Below are 18,001 nucleotides of genomic sequence, written 5' to 3' on the forward strand. Positions count from 1 at the left end.
GATTTTTATCGCACTTTTTCATTAACATTTTGGTGGGATCTTGTATCTTTCCGTTGTCTCCCTCGAACTTTGTTTTATGATCGTCTTTATGTGGTGCCTGGTTCCTCTGACATTCCCAACTGTTGTCGTTCCCGTCTGTCTTCCTAATTCCACTGAAATATGATCTGTTATTATGTAAATTTTACGATTTCCTAATTTTTTAACACTTATATTTTCTTCTTTTCGGTTATTCGTTGTGGCCTGGCGCCAAAAAAATGCATCTGACACTGTAACCGATACGGAAATCTTTAGCAGATCGGGATTTGTGTGGGCAGTGGCTGATCTTGATTAGGCCTATCAGCCTGGCGCCCCATCAGTCCATCAACTTTACAGGGTTTTCGATCAAATGTCTCGTTTTATTTTTCAAAATTCTCATTTTTGGGTGGTCCTTGAGGTATGGTTTCTATAACAGGTAAGTACTATACATATATCTTAGCCACGCGCTAAGATGATGCTATCGATAAGTGGTATTTATTTTCAGTAAAGATATGGCAATAAATTAAAATATTTAAGATTTTATGTAATTATTTACAATATAAATATTTAATAAAGCTTGCACCACAGGTCGTATGAGCTATTGGCGCTGATGCTTTGGAATCATTTTCTTCCAAAGAAACACATTTAATCCCTTTATCCTCATCCCTTAACCATAATAACCATTAATTCCGCATTAACCTTTCCAAAAAGCCAAATCAGATTGTAAGTAATTCTAGAAGCAGTGGCTACGAAAATCTCTGGAATTTCAATGAAGCAAATGCAGTAATTGCAATTATACTGCAGATACAAGATATACGGGAATGCATTCAATTATTAAAATGGGATTGCAGGACTTACAGGTATGGACTCATAACTAACGAAGCATCCTTTCTGGTAGGAGGAGGGAAGGGTTTGGGGTGGTGGAGCTGCGATGCAATTACTGTTACCGCCGATGTCCGCCTTTAAATATGGCGGCCAGTGCGCATGCCGGTTCGCTGGCTAGCGATTTCCAACTGACCAATCAGCGGCTAGCTGTATCTCCAGGGCAGCGTGTGTGCGTGAGTGTCGGTGTGTTTGTGTGTGGGTGCGAGTGTATTGAAAAACAGGTAACACGGGGGAGGCGTTTTCCCAGCCAACCTGTTTTCAGTGGCTCTCGAACAGTGCTTCAAAACGATCACTGCCACAGGCGAAATTAAAGAGAAGACTTTCGAGGAAAGAGAGCAGGCACAGTGAAGGTAGGAATAAATTACCAGGCTTACAGGGCTTCATTTATGATTTAAAACATATTTAAAAAAGAGAAAACTTAGGTTGAATTTTCATAAAATTAAATATGAAACTATTGTGGGAAATTAAATAAAACATATTTTACAATCTAAGAATTCTAGATGCTTTTAGAGTTTCAAATAACATTACTCATACGACCCGTGGCCTAACTTTCTAGAGAGGAAATGTTTTTTAATGAATTTCTCTTACTAAAAATCTTAGATTTATAAATTATTAAGATATAATTAAGAACTTTAAACACAAAATACCTAAAATAGTAAATTTAATAAACAATAAGTTCGTGAAATATGACTTTAAGCACTGATCTTGTAAGAACCATACCTTTAGAGTGTGCCTTCACTGTAGCCTGCTCTTTGTTGGCATATCCACCCTCGGTAGACTCTCTCTTACACAAACACACATAGCGCACACATAGCCACCTTTGGCCATCCCGCTCTGGCGTCCGCACACCGGCGACGACCAACCATTTTCCGTTCTGGCGGAGTTCCGTGGTGTGCGTTGCCTGGCTGTGAGCTCCGTTTCGGGTTGAAGGCAACCAGAGAACCGGACAGTTCTCATTTGTTTTTGAGATACCGTCGCGTGCGGTTCGATACTGTTAGCTCTTTGCGATCCGGATCCGATCCGGCGGCCTTCCGACGACTCGCGCACAAAGTTTTAAATTCAATTTCCGATGAATGAAAACCAAACGCACACAACGCACACCGGAAAATAGGCATTAAAAAAAATAAAACAAAAATAAAATAGAAAAAAGTTTATTTAATAAATCCTTGGCGGCCATTTTTTTCGTTGGCACTGTTTCAGCGTACTCGTCGCAGCCTCTGGCCCGCATTTATTATAATTGCATCTGTGTTGGGGGCAATTTGTTCGAGTCGCGGCTGAATAGCGAAAAGTTTTCACAAAAATATAATTTGCAACACGTGTTAACACAGTGCGTATGAAGAATGTGTGCCCAGGAGTGCCCAGCGAGGGTCTACGGATGTGTGAGTGAGTGAGTGGGTGATCGCGAGGCGGCACATGGCTTCGATTTCGAAAAGTTTTCAAAAATAATACAAATACGAACCGGGGAAAAGCCCCACGGCAAAATATTCTATAATCTGCTCTGCCAGTTCTAACAATTGTGGATATATATTTATACAATTTAATAAAAACAAATGCACAAAACCGGACAAAAGAATAACAAACACGGAGAACAAACACGGATACGTATCATCAATAAATAATCAAAATACAGGTGAGCCCTAGATTGGGTTTCTCTGGGGGTCTCAGGTTGCCGACGGCTAAATGGCGGTTGGAGTTGGTTATAATAAGCTTTAAAAATTGGTCAAGATGTCATAAAGTAATGCCCCTCTATAGAAACTCTTCTTAAACTTCTATTATATCTACAAGAATTGAAGAAGAATTAAATTGTTTACCTGAATATTACTTATTTAAGGTTTTAATAAGCTTTAAAATTGGTCAAGATATAATATGGGCTTACCTTATCCATAGAAATCTATCTATCTATCTTCTTCTACCTATCTATACCTATCTATCTTCTTAAACTTCAATGATATCCACAAGAATTCAAGAAGAATTCAGCTGCCAAGCTCTATATGTAGTTACTTATTTAAATCATTATTGTCCAAGTTTCCAATAAATATCCACCTTTTTGGCAATATTTATGGGAATTTTATTAAATGCCGAAGTGCAATGTCAAAGTGCCACTAAGAAATACTACACGTTTGGAGAAGGTCGCTCCAAAGTTCTGACTACAAAACACTTGTATCTTTGTGTAATGATTGTTTACAAAATGAAATACATTTTCCACATCTTCAGGTTAGGGTCCCCTGTTATCATCACTATCGAATTATTATTCAGATGCACATAGTCTCCTATGGGATATACGAACTGAAAGAAGAGCAATTTCCAGTTGTCATTCATTCATTACCGAAATGTTCACGCGCAGCTCAAGTTTGGTAGTCGAATGTTTATTTTTAAAAGCATTTTGCTTTATCAAGCGGATTTCTAAAAAGAAAAATTATGAACTTATCGCCGAGGGGGATACTTTTTGACGTGGGTGCTGGACCCAAAAGAAAATATTTGATATAAATATCAGATTCAGATTCGCATTGGGGATCGAAAAGTCTTTAATGATTTGGCCAGCGCGTGTTTGTCGTCAGAGATCTTATGATTAATTGAGTGCCGAGATGGAACAGATGTTGCCAGCTATTTGTGGGAATATTTTTTTTTGGGAAATCTTGATCGGATTATGCCTTATATCCTGCAAAAATTATAGTAATAGCCAGTCTACGCATTCCATTGGCAATGGTTGGGATGCAAAAACAGATGCAGTTACGGTGTTATGGCAGCACAAGCTTTGATCATTTTACGCCGTAATTCGTCGGAGGATAAAAATTATTTAAGTTTCATTCAGAAGTTTGGCAAATGTAGCGCAGAAATGCGACAAGTAGATCTGCTCCCCAGATCCCTCAGATACAGCTGCGATACTTAGATACAAAGATACATGTGTGCAACCCATTAAATTGACAAATTTCATTCATTACGCGGCGCGTTCTATTCGACTTCTTTGTGCGTCCCCTGCCTTTGCTCGGCAATTAAACAGAAAATGTTAAAAATAAGAAACTTGGCCAGCTCATAAGCTGCCGGCCATCTCGCAGATACTAGCAATTGTCTTGGCCCATACCATACAGACCTATTGCTTACTAATCCCGCTCTGTTGGATTTTTTACCCGGAACGGGGGCTGGGCCCCAACAGGTTGCTTGGCACAATGCTCCCCCAGTCGATTACATTGCATAAACACAGACCCCGGAGCAGATGATTTCCGATACGGGCCGTGGAAAACAGTCGTAGGCTCTGGTTCTTAATGTTTCACCCAAAAACTGGGACTAAGTACCTACAGAGTTTACAGTTTGTCTCTGGAATCCGGTTGGACATGTAAGTTCGTTCGATGATCTTGGCATGATGTCTCTGTTTAATAGTGTCGTCGAGAAACACTTTATTGTGAGTCGATTTTGATTACAAACTAATTAGGAAACGGTCGGCAGCAACAATTCAGTTTGATTAACAACCCAATAGACTCTCGTGTCATCTGATGGGTGCGCGCATCTTCCAGATACTCGCCGAGGTGTCCGCTTTCAAATCCATCCGTCCGCCGGACAATAACACTCAAATTAAAATCTTATAAAAGTCAAAAGAGAAACAGAACCCGATAGATAAGAAAGCACTGGAAATAAATTACAAAATTTGTAAAATAAATTAAATTAATTTTATTCGAGGCCAACACTCAGAAGCGATAAGAAATGGTCCGTCTGTGGGGGAATAAATTGAGAAGAAGCAGCCAAGAGATGGAGAATCAGATACAGTATCTTGGAGTTGGCTGCCGTAGCTGCTGGTTTTAAAAAGAATAGGTAGATAGTTTAGGGCAACGGTACAGGGTCATAAATGCTGGTATCGGCTATCTAGAGGCTACTACTATTCCAGGGGGCTAGTCTTGTATATATCGAGTGCAGTCCCACTTATAAGCAAGCTCTATAGACAAAACAAATTGAAAATATATAGCGTATTTCGTTTCACGTTCGCAATTTGCTTGTTTACTTGCGTCAAACATGAAACGGGCCAAAAAACATACTACAAGCCGACAAGAAAGAAAACGAATCCCATAACCAAAGAAATGAAGAAATGAAAAGAAATCTACAGAAGAATCAGATGCGGGGGAGAACAGAGCACCGAGGGGGGGACTATGGCCTAGGCCGATGACTCAAGAGCAGCCAACTTGGCGTTGGTATTTTCGTTACAGCAGCCAAAACGAAATCTCTATTTTCTTGTTTTGTATATATAATCTGCCCCATCGCGTATACACGCCAACTGAAACCGAAAACAGATCCAAGAATATCTTGACTCGATATGTGAGTGTTCCGAGGGGGTCTCGGGGGTGCCGGGGGTCTCTCTGTGTATCTATATCTCAGTTTATCTGGACGAGATCGATTGCAAATATCAAAAAAAAAAAAAAGTATACGTATCTATAAAATGCATTGGAGATATTCTATCTGGGGGATATACACTTGCTCACTCACTTCCTCGCTGGCCCCCGTCTCACTCACTCAATAGGGGTCTTGTCGCCCCGACGCTACGGTAATTTTAGAAATATTCCTAGAACCCGAATACAGAATACAGAAATTTGAAATCAGAGAAAAAACCGAAACACCACGCGCACCATACACTCGTAGTATATTGTGTAAAGAGTTTATTTTTGTAAGAGATCTGTCGGGTTATGGGAAGCGGACAGGTTAGCGGGGAGGATACCCTATAGCGTTAGCCAAATAATATTTCCGATAATCGAACATCTTGCATTCATAATTGTATGCTCTCTCTCGGCCCGAGCTAATCATATTTGACAACATGGGGTCGCTTCGAGGTTTTGTTTTGATTTCGATTTTGAATTTTGGATTTCTAATTTCTGTGATTTCCAAAAACAGGCCCATAAGTATGAGAAATCAAAGCAGAAACGCTTGTTTTGTTTAACATTTGTGCAAATGATCGGATCAGAGAATATGATTTCATATTCCATGGGTTGTTGCCACAGCTTTATGAGTGTCAATTAGTGTTGCTACAAATGGGCAATAAAAAGATGAGAAATCTTGGCTCTAATTAGATTGATAATGGAGGCGATTGATAATTATATTTTTGGGGGGGTACATAATTAGGTGCTACAATCAGGGGGTTTCTTAAGAGGTGGTTAGTTAGTATTTCAACAAATAAAAGGGGATTCAATTATACACCAAGTTTCTTACAAATATTCATAGGAAAAGTCATAGGAATATTAAAGACATTAAGTCCTTGGAATAGACTATACATTTTCTTCAATTTCCTTAAAATTTCCTTAGATAGTATCTGGTTAAAGTTAATAAATTGAATTTGTTAGCCTAGTATTATCTTTAGCCAAAATTTCAGCCACTCCGATAGTGTTTAAGAGGTTCTTATTCCAGTTCTTAAAAGATAAATTATTCAATTAATTCTCTCTCCAAACTGGGCTATTTATTGCTAAAGTATAACCATATTTTCCATAAATGGCTGACAAAGTGTTAAGTCTTAATTTATTTTTATGCAAATCTTTTGTTTTTTAAGGTAGTTATCATAAATCTAAGCCTAAACTAAACTCAACCTAAACTAAGACTACTATTTAGCATTCTTCATCATCTTCTAAGCTAATTTCTTTATTATTTTTTCTTTCCAGAGCTCAAATTACCAAAGAACCCAAACAAAATCTTAATTTAGTTTTAGGAATTAGAGACGCCCTCCCCTAGTTAGTGCTCCACTAGATACTTCGTCTCCCGCACAAAAAATGTTACAGCATCCCGCCACTGACTTCTACGACTTGGCGGCCGCCAATGCCGCCGCTGTCCTCACCGCCCGCCACACGCCCCCCTACAGTCCGACGGGACTCAGTGGATCGGTGGCGCTGCACAACAACAACAACAACAGCGCCACCAGCAACAACAACAACAGCAGCACCCTGGACATCATGACGCACAACGGAGGAGGAGTCGGGGGCGGGCTCCACCTGAACAGTGGCAGCAATGGCAGCGGGGGTGGTGGAGTGGCCGGCGGAGGTGGTACCGGTGGCAGGGAGAATCTGCCCAGTTTTGGATTCACCCAGGAGCAGGTGGCTTGTGTCTGCGAGGTAAGTGGTTCTCTGATTCAGAGCTTCTAGATCTTCCAATATATCCTCCCGAATCCTCGACAGGTTCTCCAGCAAGCCGGGAATATTGAAAGACTGGGCCGCTTCCTCTGGTCGCTGCCACAATGTGATAAGTTGCAACTGAACGAGTCAGTGCTGAAGGCCAAGGCGGTCGTTGCATTCCATCGGGGCCAGTACAAGGAGCTCTACCGCCTCCTCGAGCACCATCACTTCTCGGCCCAAAATCACGCCAAGCTCCAGGCCCTGTGGTTGAAAGGTGAGACTCCTCCTCCTCCTTCTCCCAACTCCAACTCCTCCAAAGTCCTAACCCCAAAAAAACAAAAAAAAAATTGAATTTTTGTTCTGTCCTGGTTGTAGCGCATTACGTGGAAGCCGAAAAACTGCGCGGAAGACCCTTGGGTGCTGTTGGCAAATATCGTGTTCGCCGTAAATTTCCATTGCCCCGCACCATCTGGGATGGCGAGGAGACGAGCTACTGTTTTAAGGTGAGTGCATCGGCTCGTCCTGGGCCGCACTTTTCCACTTTTAATTGTGGCAAGCGGGAAATCGTACAACTGTCCGGTTCGCCTGTCTGATTACTTGAGCGGTGGCTGCCTGATTCAGAGACAGGGGTAACGCCTCAGGAAATCCATTGGTTACTTAACGAATTCAGGTTGTCTAAACTGAGTAAATAGTGGCTGGAAAGTAAATATGAAGCTTTTTTTAGGCAAATATTATTAGTAGCTAGTTTTTCAGACAGTTTGGTAGTAGTTAAGGGGTTGTGGTTTTGGTTTTTAGGGAACTGTTCTATAAAGGGTACTTTGCAAAGGATTTATAAGAAGAGATAGTGCTTGTATGGTGAATATAAAGACGTTTTTAGAATGGTATTGTTATCAGTCAAATATTAACCAACTATGATAAAATTAGATAGTTTTAGAGAGGTTCTTATTCTAGTTTTTAGGGTTCTATTTTAAGATTTCTTAAGTTGTGAAGGGTAAAATTTGTTTTCTTAGAATATATAGTGTCTGTTAAGGAAAAATAATGCCGTTTTTAGTCTAATTTTATTCTAAACTAGTTTTTCAGACAGTTAAAAGGTTAAGAGATATGGCTAAGAGGTTCTTATTGTTGCTGGAACTTTATAGACATGTTCCATGAGTTGCCAAGATGGGAAAGATTGGATAGATATCTAAGATATAGATAGATATCTAAATCAGAGCTTATAAAGCTGATATTAAGGAACCTATGTATATTAAATAGGTTCTATATTAAAATATATAGTAGTCTTTATAATCTTTATAGTAGTAGCAAAGTACCTCTAAAATTTCTAAATTTTTCTGATAAAATCATATCTCTAACTTCCTAACCCATTATTTAATATATATCCCCCACTTATAGGAGAAATCCCGCTCGGTATTGAGAGACTGGTACTCGCACAATCCATATCCATCCCCCCGAGAGAAACGCGATCTGGCCGAGGCCACAGGACTGACCACCACGCAGGTGAGTCGAAATTTTTGTTCTGTCCGATTGCCAAAAACAACAATCCCCAAAACCGAAAATGTCAAACGCATCTTTTGACAAATTTCAAATGCAATTCCTCACAAATGCCACATCTTCCACATGTTAATTGCAACTCATTAATCATGGCAGAGGAGCGAATATGTTGCAAAAACTATGTATGTTTTGAATGTTTTTAAGTTTATTTTTGTGATATTACAGGTTTCTAATTGGTTCAAGAATCGCCGGCAAAGGGATCGAGCTGCCGAACACAAAGAGTGAGTAGAATTTTATATTCCAAAATTAATATATCTTTCTATAGAGATCTACAGAGTATATATACTCTAGAATGGACAAAAAAAAAATACTATATTAATTTGCATTTAAATTTTCAATTACAAAAGCTGACGACATTTACTTTCAAGGTCGTTGTCAAGTGGGTGTTGAGGAGGGGGTGGCTAATTAGTGCCAAGGACAATCCAAAACTGGCACACGCAGAGCTCTGGTGGAGAGTGAAATGATTGAAAGAAAGATTCGCGCTGACAAAGTCATTAACATGTTGTCCCAAATTCCAAATTCCAAAATTTCTTCTCTCTTATTTATAGTAACATATTATTATTTTATTTCTATATATGATTTGTTGATGTTTACTTTTGGGTATATACTATATATGCATATTCCCGGCATATGTCTTTCAGGCCTCGCCACGACGACACTAATTAAAAACCCCCGAATAACCGAGGAGGACCCTTTTTTTCCTGAACATCTGCATTTCCGCTAAAGCAAATAGTTTCAAGCATTTGGACATTTCCTCTTCTGAAAGGAAAAGGAGATCCTCAATCGCAGATATGGATGGTTCTTTTTTTTCTTGTCTTTTCTTAAATATTAAACATCCTTTTGTTTGTCCTTCGGTTGCTGTTAGAAGTCATGTGAAGTGCAAACATTTGAGACTGCAAGATAGGTATTTGAAGTAGGCCTTTGAGTTCAAGCCTTTGGAGTTCCCCGATTTCCCTGATAACAATCATTATTTTGGGGCCCGACTATTGCCAACTTTCGCCAGGTTAGTACCATTATACTAAATGGTATATCACTTACGGCCAGCTCCCCCACATCGGTCCGGGCAGCAAGAAATTGTCATAATAAAAATGCAAATAAAAAATGGCAAAAAATATTATAAATTGGATGCCGTGGCAACCGCAAGGCGCACTCATACCGAAAGTCGTATCTCACAGATACATACAATTACACTGCGTAGGCCTCCCTCTCCCTCTTCCTTCTTTTGTTGTTGTTGTTGTTAATGTTGTTGTTGTTGTTGTTGTTGCAGGTAACTTGATATATGTTTATGGCTGTTGCCTCGATGAGCAACTCAGTTTGCTGCTACTTTAACTTTTTCATATTGTTTTTTTCCTCCTCTCCTCTCTTTTAATTTTTTTTCCTTTTGCATGTGCAGTCTTTTGTCTGTGTGTGTTTGAGTGTTTAGTAGTGTTTGTGAGTATCTATGTTACAGGCAGCTTTGTGGCAGTCAGCAAACCACAACGGCGCCAAATCCGAATCTAAAGCGGCACTTTGAACAGCCCAGCAACTGCCAAAGTGGTTATTGTTTGAATAGGTGCTACTACCTTGCTAGGTTCCAGGTATATGTATATGGATATGGGACATTTACCCTTAAACTCTATACTTGGAGGCTCAGAAATCAAAAATGTATATAGTTTAATCTTTACTTTTACTATATTTCAATTAATATTATAAACTACATACATAGTTATAGGGGCTTATGACTATAGGGGCATTAAGTGCCGAGCTTGGCTAAGAATTGTATTCTATGGATGGCCAATGATAGCTTCCTTTATAGGGAAGGTTTTGTGCTATCTACAGTACTTAAATATACCTATAAAGCCTATATCTGGAGATCCTATATCTATAGAGTCTACATACATATATCCTTAATCTCTATCGTTTCAAAGTTCTTTAGTTCAAGAGTTCCATAGTTGACATCTATAGCTAACTGAAGTATCTTAAGCACATCCCTCCCCACACTCTATAGTTCCAGACTCAAACCCTTTTTTAAGAGTTTAAAAATATTTATTTTATGGCTGAATTTATGGTGTATTTTAACAAATTTTTAATTAAAAACAAAAAACTCCACCACCCACCACCTACCACCTACCACCCGTTGACCTGCAGTGGCAAGTAGATATCGTGGATGTCGTGCCCCAAGCTTAGAACACACAACCGAGTGCCATTCGAATGTAGTCCACTGTCGAAGATATAGCGGTTATAATCACTCGGTACCGATCAATGTACATGGTCACAAACAGCTGGTACTTCTTGTTGGTGATCTCGAAGTGCCACAGATTAGCGACCGCTCCCAACAGGTCCCAGTTGTCCGGCATGACCGCCCCAGTATGCCGCTCGGCCACATACTGAAAGATACCGTAGTACAGCAGAAGGACGAACATCGGATACAGGATCGGTAGTAGAATGAAGAAGACCAGGCAGCCGGTATAGACGAACTTGAGGAGCGTCGGAAAGGGCAGGGCCTGCATCCAGACCTCGAAGAAGTGGTCGACTAGCGGTTGCATATAGTAAACCAACTTGCCCCGCCTGGAAACTGTATTCCACTGATCGGAGGAGTAGATATATAGAATTAATAAGATATATATATCGTGAAGGTTAGAGTAATTACCGCTTTGCGCTTGTGGAACGGCTTATGCCAGGTCTTGCGCATTTCTAAAAATTTTCTTTTAGAATTTTGTTAAATTTTCAGAAAAGAAAAAAGAAAGAAACTAAATATGAAGATCCTGCCTACTGAGGTGACTTCAAGTCACTGACATCTTTCAAAGTTAGTCTATTAAAATAAAGTTATTTGGTTAAAAAGGCATCCTATATCATGTAGAATTCATAGCAGATTTTGAGGTTATAATGTATCTTTTTAACGAACTTTATAAGATACTTTATAAGTTTCTAAGATCTGTATCTCGAATATAACAGTTTTAAGATCTCCTACTCTATATACCTCTCACCTGGTTTCTAAAAACCATATTTTTATGTACTCTTCCCTCACCGAATTCCATCACCAGGACCTTCGTCCTTTTTTCTTCCTCTTCTTGATAAGGAGAACCCATCATCAGCCACCATCATACTTCATTATACCGGCTATACCGAGGCGACCCAGTCCGAGTCCCAGCCAGACTCAGACTCAGACCCAGTCGCAGTTACAGTCCCACTTCCAGTGCCAGTGCCAAAGCGAGTTCCAGTTCCAGTCCCAAGACCAACCCACTCCCCTGGCCCATCGCCTGGCCTTGTGTGTGTCTCTGGGTGTGTGTGTGTGTGTGTGTGTGCGTCTCCCTCCGCCGTCTTCATCATTTTGCGTTCGGCGAATGCCACGGTTGGCTGGAGGGTAGCTGGCCAGGGTATCGGGTTACCACAAAATGTGCGTGTGTTCTTTATTCGTTCGCCCCGCCATAGCCCCGACCTTCCCGCCTCCCCCCACCCCGTCCCTCCATACTCTCTCTCTCTTTCTTTCTCCGGCACGTTATTCATTTTTATTCGTTTTATTGTACATTCTGTTTTTATTATTATGTATTTTGCGCTTTTGCCCGTCCTTAGCCCTCGTCTGCTCCGCTGCTGCTTTTGTGTATTGTTTCCCATTCCCATTCCCGGTACCCAGTCCCCAGTCTGTAGTCCCAGTTCCAGTCCCATTCCCTCCGCTCCGATGCCCTCAATCCTCGCGATGGCGTTGATAATGATGTAGTTAGTGATGATGGACCGGTTGGTGGTAGCAGCCAGGCGCTTACCATCCGCATCACCTCCCCATCTTGGCATCCAGCACTGACATCCGCATGTTCATGGAGTGGGTGTCAAGTGTACACTCTCTCTTGACAATAATTAGATCTCGTCTAGAAGAAGCTTTTCCGGAGGCAAGTGCACTGAAAATAATAGGACTTGCCTTAGTCTTTAAAGTTCAAAAAATGGAGATTATTTTAAGAATTATAAGTCTTAAATGGGGCTTCAGTTAGGTGTCCACTGAAGACCCCTAAGCTGCTGAAAAGATTTCCAAAGGGGATTACATAAAAGTTTGGCTAGGCACAGCAGGAAAATCGGTGCCTCCACTTCTTGAATAGACTCCGTATCTGATGACCATTGGTCAGGGCAATTAAAAGGCTACAAAATTATGAAAAAAAAAAAAGAAAAACTGTCAAAACAATCCCAGATCCCAGCCAGCATTTTATGCGCCACACGCCACACCATCGTCCAGCACGAACCTTCCACGGGATGGATAATAAAATATCGTAAAACGATGACAGGGCATGGAGGCTGGAGGCTGGAGGGGGAAGATTTTGTGACTTTCGGGTTAATCTTCGGGAATCTTACATAGTTGTAGACAATGAGACAAAAGCCCCAAGCAGACACTGGCTAGACGAAAAACGTAAACCCAGAAAAAGCCCAGGATGGAGGGGATCCAGTCCCCCCGACCAGGTTGCATCGTTTTTTGGAGTGTCAGAGGGTCGCCACGAACATTAACAACACAGCCACACACATGCGTAAATTAAATGATAATTTATGATCAACACCTTTTCAGATTCCACTTACGTATCGTCGTTGCCCGTTTAGTTGGGTGTCCTGCTGAGCACACGTCCCGAGATTTGTGTACCGATCGCGCAATGCGATAACTCAACCTGTTGGGTTCGGCCTCACCACCGCACAGGGCAGATCACCCCGATCATCCCGAACACCCGATCTCCTGATCTCTTGATCACCGGATCGACCCAATCTCCAATCTGCCCATCTCCAGAGCCAGAGCCAGGGGTCTGGCTGGTTTCATTTAGTATCCTCCTCAGCTGGGCTATCTTTTGTGTGTTTAGTTGTTTCTTTTAGGATTTATTGGCTTATAATTTTTATTAGCAGTGGAATTCCTTGGAAGCCAATAGAGGGAACCCCTATTTAAGTAAAAAATTCGTGTGAAAATTCTAGAGTTATATCCTGAGATATTTTTTAGAGTCTTCTGTTTCAAAATCGAACCAAATCACGTGACAAACTTGTTCGGAGCTCCTTCGAAATCCCAGCCACTGCCCAGGCAGTGCCCCTTCCAGTTAAACATAATCCGATCATGCATTATTACCAAGCTAATGAATCTGCTTAAGACTCGCTTGAGACTCGCCCCAAAAAAATCAATTGAGCAAACAAGTAAAAAATTAATTCCCCCTCACTGGGCACAGACCCAAAAATAAAACAAAAAAAAATCGAGAAAATGGGAAGAAAAGCCCAAAGAACCTCTCGAGACCACACACAGTGAGACCCAGACCCAGACCCAGAAGACCCAAAACCTGATGTTTCTTCTGCGGTTGCTGTTGAATTTTTGTCATAAAGTTTATGCGACATTCACTTCTGGTGATGGTGGAGCGGCTTTGTCCTTGAGACACTCTGCTCCCGTGCGGTGATGCGTGCAATCGGCCATCCGGACGGACTCTATTGGGAAACCAAACCGAACACTGAAGCATTTGTGTTTATAGTGCAATCACCGGAATGGGTACGATGAAGAGGGCATGGCGCTGTCTCTCTGTCTCTAAATATATATATATATGTGTTGGCAGAAACTATGAAATGCCGGTAATTCGATATCATTGTTTACATGCTGCTGCTGCTCCTCCTCCTCCTGGTTCTACTGCTCCGGCTGCTGCTGCTCCGGCTGCCTTTTGTTTGCTCCCCACTTTTCGGTCTCAGGGATGGGCCCAGGCCTGGGTCTTTTCTCATGTTTGGTGTGCTTAGGCCATCGATTTTTCGCTTAGAACTAGAGAGTGTCACTTTAATGTCCACAGATCCCCGTTCCGGGGACTCGTTTCACAAAATCACAATCACTCGTCGTTCATCAAACGCTGTCCGCTGCTTCCTAGCGGCAAGTTCAAGTTCAGGCATCGCCGTTGGTGGCTGCCACTCGCTGGATATAATCTACAATTACATGATTGCCGATATCATACAGCTGGGCCTTAGTTGGCCCTTCATCGCCGTATGTGGCCCTCGGAGCAGCATGGCCTGTGTGGAGTCAGCAAATAACTCCAGCTTGTTGTAGACCGGGTAGGAGGGATCTGTCGCTCCGTCCGACTTAGCCTTCCTGCTAAAAGATTGTCCTGTCCCCCTGGCTGTGCTCCATTGTGCCTCAGATGCTGATCGCAAATTTGTCGAGTGTGCGCTTAAATGTTTTGCATTGCCACGGACGAGACTTGTGCCTGTTTTGATACACTTCTTAAGGGTTAGTTAGCTGACTTAGAGGTTTTAAGGGCAATGATATAAGCTGATGAATGAGGAAGATCTCTGAAATAAGGAATACTTCCTATTTGAAAGTACTATAGGAAGGCATATCTGAAAGATTCTAAATCTGAAGAATTAAAACACTTTAATCTCTAGATCTTCCAATCCCCGAGAATCAGAGTATTTAGTCTTTGTTAGGGCTTCCATCCATCGCCTCTCCCTGGGCCCCATGTCGACCCGTGTTTGTGGCTGTTGCTGGTTGCTGTCATCAATTCTTTTTGCAAAAAAAAAAAAAGAAAAACTGGTTCTGCGATGCCGCTCTGCTGATTACCGATTGCTGATTGTGCTTGGCCATGCAATTGGCGACAAGATTAACACTTTGCCGATGATTGTCGGATTGCCGGATTGCCGGATTACCAGGTTGTGGTGCGGCAATTGCTCGAGTTTCAGGCCCTGTTTATAGCCCGATCTATTAGCCATTAACGGGTGATTTGAATTTCGGGCAATTGGTTATGACCGAGACCCCCCAGGGGCTATAATATGGAATCAGCCACAAATAATAAAAGTCAAGCTACTTAACTTTTGGGACATCACCCCCTGAGTTCTCGAATAACTCCGAGACTGAAATCAGACTCCAGACTCGAGACACCGGAATGCTCTGGGGAGTCGCCTCCCTCCTCTTTCTTTGACACTCTTTCTGTCCTTTTGGTAACACCTCGAAAAGAAATACGAACATGATACCATTTATAGAAATGAGAGAAGCAGACAATTTCCTTCCGGAATTCATTTCAATTGCAATTGCTGTACAACTGTCGTTTGTCATTTGTTTATAAATAAATTATGCACTCTGCCAGATAGTGTGAGGGTTGTGTGTGCTGTGTGTGCTGTGGGTGTGTTGACAGCAGTAAATTAGCTGCAGCAATTGACACATTTTAATACAAACGATGCTGACATCCAAAAGCATATGCCTCGGGTCATAATTCTAACACGAGCGGGCTAAACAGCAGTTGTACTAGTAATTCATTAAAATAGATTGTTATTTTTGGGTTTCGGTCTTAAGTATTTGAGGTTTCAAATTTATAGGTTTAACGTTAAATTCCAGGTCCATAAAGGAGAAGGTCAAACAGTTTAGGTTATTATGAGAGATGAAGGCCTAGAAGTAGGCAACGTTTTTTTTAACTTCCGGTTTCATGATCCTTATATCTTTAAGCTCAACTTTTATTGAGTTATTACCCCCAACTTATCCCTACTTATCCCTTTTCTTTCAGTGGCTCTACGGATAAGCAACATCTCGACTCCTCCAGCGATTCGGAAATGGAGGGCAGCCTCCTTCCTGGCCAGAGTTCCCAGCAACAACAACAACAGCAACAGCACTCACCCGGCAGCAGTAGCGGCCCCAACAACAACAACAACGGCTTGCACCAGCAGCAATTGCAACATCTATCAGCCGACCAGAGCCTGCAACATCATCCCCACCAGCAACATCCAGGCACTGGGAATGCCGCCAGCAAGGGCAGCAGTGGGGGTGGCAGCGGAGGGGGCGTGACTGCGGCGGCAACCGCTGCCCAAATGCAAATGCCGCCCCTGTCCGCCGCCGTGGCCTATTCGCACCTGCACAGCGTAATGGGGGCGATGCCCATGTCCGCGATGTACGACATGGGGGAGTATCAGCACTTATGATTCTAGTTGGAGGCGGCCGCTGCCTCCAGTGGCAGTGGCGGGGTCAGCGGTCTGGCCGGGATCACGGGTGTCGGCGGCAGCAGTGCCAATGCCGGCAACAGCAACATCGCCCACGAGTGGCAGCAACGCCAGCGGCAGCAGGATCAACAGGCGGAAAGCTTTTACTTCTGAGTCTGAGGACTCGAAGGATTAAATCACAGGCTAAACTGCGTAGAATTCTTAAGATTCTTCACACCACACCTGCTGGATAGCACCAAGCTGCAGCACAATCCTTTGGCAACAAAGGACACCACACACACACACACATATAAGAACAACAAATCTTTATCGATCTGTGTAAATAGCTAGGCTTTAGTTTTTAGATAACGACTGGATGGGATGTCCAGTCGAAATGCAAATCAAATCGAAATGTGCAAAAATTATATAAATGTATACTTTCTTCTTCTTGCATAAATTATACACTCTTAAATATAGCCTCTAGAAATTATATTTTTTGTTAAAAATAAATTCTATTAAATTATTTTCAAAATCTAGTCGGTGTTTTGCGTTAAAAGGGTAGTGGGAGTGCTGGAGTTTGTTGGATAATGGATCATCTAAGCCAGACCTACTTCCCACGCCCTAGACAAGATCTCTTGTTTACCTGTGAAATTGTCGATAATGATAACGCCTGCCTGGCACCATTAAGCCCGAAACCCTGACCACAACAATGCCCACGGGCCCGTAATGCACTAATCCGCGATGACAGGTAATGCTAATGACTTTGTCTAATGGACGGCGACGACGACGACGACGGCGCGTGCTCTTTTCTTGCACGCGTCCCTAAACCCGATTTTGGATGCAGAGTCCTGGCTAGTCTCGCCGTGTAATGAGCAAGGTGGTGCCAGGACCTGGGCTTGTGCACCACTTGGCAACGGGGCGGCGCTTGACGACCGCGGAGAGTGCGCAAGGTTGCTAGGGGGTGCAGGACGAATTCTGGAGGGTGGATGCTGTCTGACTGGCTGGCGGTTGGCGGCTGTTCGTTGATTTGTTTACTGATACTGTAGTTACATATTGCAGACGCCTCCGTCCCCATCACGGCCACGGGCTGCCACCGTTGCCCGGGCGAAGGAAGGGCGAAGAAGCACACACGTGTCTGGTCCGACTCTGATTGAGATTGATGCTACGTATCTGGTTACAAAATATTTTGACTTTTATCTTGCGGCGGCTTTTCGACGATAATTTAATTAACGACCTTAAAGTGTTTGTTATTTTGTGTCGAAAATGGTCTTAGTTCTGAGGTTAACCACCTTCCGTCATGGACTGCTCGACAGGGAACATATGGATCCTTTCTTCTTCTCAGAATCTCAAAATTCAATGGGGATTAGGGCGGAATCCTGTTTAAATGGATTCCAATTCTTCACCCAAAAAATAGGAAATCTGCAGAAGACCTTACAAAGGCTTTAAAGGACACAATGGTAGCTGCAAATGGGACGTACATGTGTGTCTCTTAAATTCTTATTATTTCTCGCCCTTCAAGAGCTGTCAGAACCTTTTCAAATATTTTGCAAATCTTGACGCCGAAAATTTATAAAGCCAACCGAAATACTTAATCAGAATAA

The 18,001-nt window shown here is 42.2% G+C and overlaps 2 protein-coding genes across 2 annotated transcripts; one reads left to right on the forward strand and one right to left on the reverse strand.

Moving 5' to 3' along the window:
- The first annotated feature begins 1,801 nt into the window (after positions 1–1,801).
- so (sine oculis) lies at positions 1,802–16,936 on the forward strand. Its single transcript, XM_017237159.3, has 7 exons — positions 1,802–2,530; positions 6,534–6,980; positions 7,044–7,254; positions 7,356–7,483; positions 8,373–8,477; positions 8,697–8,752; positions 15,992–16,936. The coding sequence occupies exons 2-7, from the start codon at positions 6,642–6,644 to the stop codon at positions 16,401–16,403; spliced, it is 1,251 nt and encodes a 416-aa protein (XP_017092648.2). The 5' UTR covers positions 1,802–2,530; positions 6,534–6,641; the 3' UTR covers positions 16,404–16,936.
- Positions 10,535–11,320, reverse strand: LOC108122524 (uncharacterized). The gene is made up of 2 exons (XM_017237160.3): positions 11,161–11,320; positions 10,535–11,095 (listed from the first exon to the last, which is right to left on the reverse strand). The coding sequence occupies exons 1-2, from the start codon at positions 11,200–11,202 to the stop codon at positions 10,694–10,696; spliced, it is 444 nt and encodes a 147-aa protein (XP_017092649.1). The 5' UTR covers positions 11,203–11,320; the 3' UTR covers positions 10,535–10,693.
- Positions 16,937–18,001: the final 1,065 nt, after the last annotated feature.

The sequence above is a fragment of the Drosophila bipectinata genome, chromosome 2R (assembly GCF_030179905.1).
Source record: "Drosophila bipectinata strain 14024-0381.07 chromosome 2R, DbipHiC1v2, whole genome shotgun sequence".
Lineage (NCBI taxonomy): Eukaryota > Metazoa > Arthropoda > Insecta > Diptera > Drosophilidae > Drosophila > Drosophila bipectinata.

Bases quoted from the DNA above. Each gene is read 5' to 3' on its own strand.
- so (XM_017237159.3), top strand. From the start codon at position 6,642: ATGTTACAGCATCCCGCCACTGACTTCTACGACTTGGCGGCCGCCAAT. The intron at 7,255-7,355 runs GTGAGACTCCTC...TCCTGGTTGTAG, and splicing joins CCAGGCCCTGTGGTTGAAAG to CGCATTACGTGGAAGCCGAA. The intron at 8,753-15,991 runs GTGAGTAGAATT...CTTTTCTTTCAG, and splicing joins CGAGCTGCCGAACACAAAGA to TGGCTCTACGGATAAGCAAC.
- LOC108122524 (XM_017237160.3), bottom strand. From the start codon at position 11,202: ATGCGCAAGACCTGGCATAAGCCGTTCCACAAGCGCAAAGCG. The intron at 11,096-11,160 runs GTAATTACTCTA...TCCTCCGATCAG, and splicing joins CGTTCCACAAGCGCAAAGCG to TGGAATACAGTTTCCAGGCG.